Genomic DNA, 5,745 nt, shown 5'->3' with positions numbered 1-5,745 from the left:
TTGATATTTAGTGTTGGTTAATGAGACTGTTAGTTAAAAGAATGGATGTTACGAAACAATTCATACAAATGATGGTCCGCGACAATGCCTGGACGCTGGACCAGTAAGTACCATGCTCACTATCTTTCTTTTCATTGCAAAAGAAATATGATTTTTCTAAATCGTTCGAAGTCCCTTTTTTTTCTAGCTTTATGAAAAGATCCTCATTCCAAGATTCGATCCTGCAGACTGAAAGGTCGCAGCCACGCGGAAAGAATCATATTGAATGTGGGAGATCCATTTGTACCGTTGCGTATAGTAATAAGTGACAATTAGAGTAGTTGCAATCTTCCACTGTATTTGACAACTGATGTCCCCCCGATGATCAAATCAAAAACAAAATTTCCCTCTTATCAAAATTTGACAACTGATGTAGATCTGCGTTTTTCTTTATGTGGAAAATGAAGGGGCACGTGGCTCCTAAAAGCACCGATGACAACGTAGGACTTCGAGTGTGCTTCAAAACGTAATCCGCAAACTGTTCACGAAAAGCCTGAGAGAGAGAGAAATAGAGAGAGAGAGAGAGAGAGAGAGAGAGGGAAGAGAGATGCAGAAAGGATCGTCGTTCGGATTGAGGAAAGGTTCGTGGACGGAAGAGGAAGATGTTCTCTTGAGGAGCTGTGTCCAGAGGTACGGAGAAGGAGAGTGGCATCGAGTTCCTCAGAGAGCAGGTATTGTATCATTGTATGTGAAGGTTATTCTTGTTTTTTATTTGCATATACTCGCGCGTGCGTAAATTTGTATAGTGATGATTGGGGATCCTTGTTTTCTTGTTGCATCCCCATCGGTATAATCCACTTGGATTTGCGTGTGTCAAATTATCTCGTGTCATCATATTTTATTTTTGTCAAATACTTTGTGTTATCATTGAGATACTTTTACTTGAGTGAAAAAAATTTCTTTTATTAAAATGGGTGGATGTGTCTTTCGATGGTTTTGAGATAGTGGTATCAAGCCGGATTAGATTTGACTTCTTTAAGTGAAAATTCTTGTGCTCTCCAATGATATTTCATTGATTTTTTAAAATAAGACAAAAAGGGGAAGTATATTGATATTTTACTCATGTCAACGGATTGATTTGCACTAAGAGCATCTCTATACTATGTATACACATGCACGCAGAGAGAGAGAGATCGCCAAGTTCATGTTTGTATTTCTTGAGCTTGTAGGTTTGAATAGGTGCAGGAAGAGCTGCAGATTGAGGTGGTTGAACTATTTGAAGCCCAACATTAAGAGAGGGAAATTCCAAGATGATGAGGTCGATATGATCATCAGGCTTCACAAACTTCTTGGGAACAGGTGAGTACATGCTAAGGAAAGGTCACATGTGAAGTGCATTTGTTTGTTTTAATAGAGTTACTTATATGGTGTTGAGCCTACCTACGTTATTCACAACAGCCTCTCCCTCTTCCTTCTCCAAAAATTGATTAAGGGTTGCATTGATCGAAATAAATGACGACTGCATGTATAAACTGTGGTTAGGATTTGGCTATTTCATTTTAGGAAAAATTAAAAAAAAATCTTAAATCTATTATACTTGTGTCAATTTAGTTAAAAGGCCAATCTAGTACTAAACCTTTGACATGTTGTCAAATCAATCATAAATCTTTCAATTTTGTTAATTTAATCATAAAACTTTCGACAATTTATCAATTTAGTCATTGCAAGAAATTTTGGTCGAAAATCATTGATGTGATAACCTAGTCAGCACCGGCCGTCTTACATGACATAGCTAATACTAATATGAACAATTTTTTAAAAATATTTTATTATTTTTTCTTCTTTTCTTTATTTTCCTAACACTGGCTCAGTTGCCAACTTATCCTTCTTGGCGACCCTCACCTAGTTGAGACGAGGCATCGTGGCCCTCACCCATGGCCTTAGTATCCTTGTCGGCCACAAGTGAGGGCATCGACCCTTGCTCAAATCCAAGCGAGGGCTGCGACTCCGTTGCCGGCCAATGGGCAAGGGTCATGACCCTAACAACAATCCTCCTTTTTCTCTATTGGCAAGAGCTTCATGATATTCAGATGCCAATTTTTAATTATCATCAAACAAATATTAATTCCATTTCCATTATTAAAGATTATTAACACTTAAAATTCAGCACTTAAAATTTTTAATTTACCCAACAGACCCTAAATCTTAGTCATTTAATCAACTTCATTAGCATAGTTGCATTTGATATATATTAAAATCAGGCACCAACTTATTGATTAGTTATGGCTCTGAAGGGCCATTTTTCCACATTTCAAAGTAATAATAGGTGAATCGACAGAAATTTATAGAATTTAACATAAAGGTGTTAACGGTGCATACTTCAAATATATTAGAAGAGAAAGAAACTAAATTGTTCGCAACTCATTTATAACACTTCGCAGGTTGGAGAGAGCTTATGAAAATTCCCATTCCTTAACTGTCAACATCAATTGGCCATTCCCACGATGAAACCCTTATTTTGTCAGGAATGAACACTTATGGAAACAAAAAGAAATCACTACTTTGGATTGATTTGTTTATTTAGGAATCGCTTGAGTGTCATAATTTTTTTAAAATATTCATCACAAGTGTCATGCCATATTAGATTTTGGGTATTTGGGTGAATGTTTTTAAGAAGTTATGGCATGCAAACGATCAATCGAAAGTTTCAATACTCAAATAAACGTTTTTGAGAAATTATGGCAATTTTGTGGTCGAAAAAAAAGTTATAACACTCAAGTGAACACCGTATGAAAATAATTTTCGATATCTTTCCTCATAATTTAACATTTCATTTAGTCGAAATTATTGATGCAGGTGGTCCCTAATTGCTGGGAGACTCCCGGGTCGAACTGCGAATGACGTGAAGAACTATTGGAATACCCATCAACGGAAATTGATGACTTGCCAAGGGAAGCCGGAGACCAAGAAACACCAAGATTTGGTAAAAGTTGAAGTCATAAGGCCTCGCCCTCGGACCATCTCCAAGAACTTCTCTTCCTTGGGGGTCGAAGCCTATAGGGAGCTGAATGAGTCCCGAGAGCCGCGCGTCCACGACGTGCCTCCAAACAGAAGCCCCCGGATCGATGATGACTTTGAGCTGCGTTCGGAGACGACGGAGGCATGGTTGGATTGTTGGAGCGGACTCTCCTTCGATGCAGAAAGCATCTGGGACTGGCCGGTGTGATAGGATCTTGCCGGGCCCTTGGATATTACTTATGCATGTGTTGCCTTCATATGAGTGGGGTTTTCATGAATACGGACATGGGAGAACCAAGTGGTGTGTGTACTGCTTTTCTGCACGTGATCCCTTCGTACGCTTGTGGTCCGTATGACTGCGTACAAGGGAGAATAATGACTCTAGAACATCAACGGTGACTATGAATCCTTTCGAGATTTGCTATATATTACGTTTCGAATAAAACGTCCCACATGCAAACATGACAAGATTTTCAGAATATCTACTGTGATTTTTAACGTTCGAGGAAATACTCGTTTGATGTTCCACCGTACCGTAAGTAGAACCTTTTTCAATAGTTAAAACCCTTCATCTGCATCAAAAGTTTCTGGTCTGTCTCGAATGGCGGTGAAGGACACAATTTCTCAAGAAACATGACGTGAAAGTTGGCCGACCAAAGAAGAAGAATTATGGCGATCAGAATCCTACCGTGACAGAAGAGAAAATGTTAGTTAAGAATCTGGTTTTGAATTTTCATGATGGTGCTCAAGGATATAAATGATCTGAAGGCCCGTACTTAACATGCAAACAAACAAACAAAATAAGCTCGTTGAACTAATTTCATAGCTTGAGAAAAAAACTAAGATGATCCGTTTTCCTTCTTCTATCATCATCAATTGGCTTCAACTTAGTCAAGCCTAGCTCTAATATTAATTGTTGCAAAAAATAAGCTATCCAACGATATAATAAACAAAACAAAGATATAACTCGAACACTAGATTTTACGTAATTGGTTCGATGAGACCTGCTATATGGGAAGAGTAGCATAGAATTCCCTTATAGATGAAGCGATGCAACAGCAAGCACACTTGAATTTTTAAAATACTTCTAGTATTTCTTAGTCCATAAATACCTCAAACAATTTATATAGTGTTTAGCTCTCACAATTTTTCACAAATAATTTTTCAATCGTACAAATGAATTCACTAAATATTAACACAAGACTTTCATGACTTCGAACACTTGAGATTTAATTTATGAACAAGCCATACAATTGATTGTCCTTATCAGAAACTATTCTTGAATACTCTTCACCCAAAAAATAAAAAATAAAAAACCTATTTGTATTGGACTTCTTTCATGAGCTCAAAGTCAAGTTATATTCTCAATATAAATAAATAGAGATGTGCATGGAATATTCTCTAATAGGGGCAATATCACTTTAATAAGTACTTGATTTACACCATAACTCCTCAGTTCATCCATGATGTCTGAATTCGTCACTGCAACCTTATCAGCATTTCAAAAGCTAGGAAGTCTCTTCAAGTTCATACGATGCAGTATGCAGTAAAATTGCGACAGCAACAAATTGATCATTAAATTTGCTCACCCACGGATACTTTCAAATCTTCAAAAAGGTAGCGCTGGTCCTGGCGTTGATTGCGAGACGTTCTTAGACCATCAGCTTCTTTTCGAGAATAGACAAGTCCACTTTTGTCCACCCTTCATTCCGTAAAAAATATAAGTCTGTGTGTCCCATATGTGGGGAAAGGACGGTTTGTCTTTTGCCCAGATATAGGAAAAGCACTGCAAAAATGAAAGAGATTGCAACGTCTGACATGCCCTTAGGTGAGGGGACAGCCTCTCCGACTAAAATTACAATTCTGCCGTTGTTTTAAGCAAACCCTAGATGTTGTCGCTTCTTTTCTAAGCCCGCAGGATTTATGATTCCTTAAACGATTCGATGGTTGTAAGCAGGGGAGCGAATGGTCTGTTGTTTATCATGGTCTGCACTTGTCTTATTTGACAGCTCAAAGTAGTTATGTATTCTCATAAAGCTAATTCGTCTAAACTTTGAAACGTAACATTTGAAAGTATTTTTAAGGGTAAGAAAAAAAATCTCTCTAATTAGGGATACAAGGTGTGCAGACACTAATATATTAAAATAAATAATGCATCTAGATTGGGCGCTAGGTTATCGGACTACCAGTGAAAGCTCTTATCAAAAGCTTGCTTCATGCTAATTGGACATGTGATTTGTACAGTGCTTAAAACCGATACGTCTAATCATTACCCCAGTTATAACCGAAGGCCATCCATTATGGATTTGGGAGTAGAAGTCCGTCCGGTAGCTTAGTGATCCCAATTGTTGTTACACTTTGAAAACTGTAGTTTCTCTGATTCTTCGAATGATGATTTCATTGGATTGGATATGACTAGCCACGAAAAACATGTTAACTTCGTGGATTATAGCTTAGAGACAAGATGAATCTTGACGAGTAATCCAATGCAAAAAGACTAATGCAATTCATAATGTGAGAAGTCAAATCTGTACTGTGTAGCAAATTAATTTACACACACATCCGCAACACTGCTAAGCTAACTATTTATCCAAATTTTAGCAAGAAACAAAAAACCTACTGGGTGATGATTTGCTTCCTTAGATAAAACACAAGGAGATGGTCAGGTGGTCTTGCTTGCTCAATCGGTTATCGCAATTCATTCCAACTGAACTATGTAGTCTATTTAGCTCTTGAGCTAATGCACTC

General features: G+C 37.6%; 1 protein-coding gene across 1 annotated transcript; it reads left to right on the top strand.

Moving 5' to 3' along the window:
* The first annotated feature begins 579 nt into the window (after positions 1-579).
* LOC104423711 (transcription factor MYB114) lies at positions 580-3,205 on the top strand. The gene is made up of 3 exons (XM_010036169.3): positions 580-710; positions 1,209-1,338; positions 2,836-3,205. Exons 1-3 carry the CDS (start codon positions 587-589, stop codon positions 3,203-3,205), a joined length of 624 nt encoding a protein of 207 aa, XP_010034471.1. The 5' UTR covers positions 580-586.
* Positions 3,206-5,745: the final 2,540 nt, after the last annotated feature.

The sequence above is a fragment of the Eucalyptus grandis genome, chromosome 10 (assembly GCF_016545825.1).
Source record: "Eucalyptus grandis isolate ANBG69807.140 chromosome 10, ASM1654582v1, whole genome shotgun sequence".
Taxonomy (NCBI): Eukaryota; Viridiplantae; Streptophyta; class Magnoliopsida; order Myrtales; family Myrtaceae; genus Eucalyptus; species Eucalyptus grandis.
The sequence above is the reverse complement of the archived record's forward strand: the minus strand, read 5'-3'. Positions and strand labels throughout refer to the sequence as shown.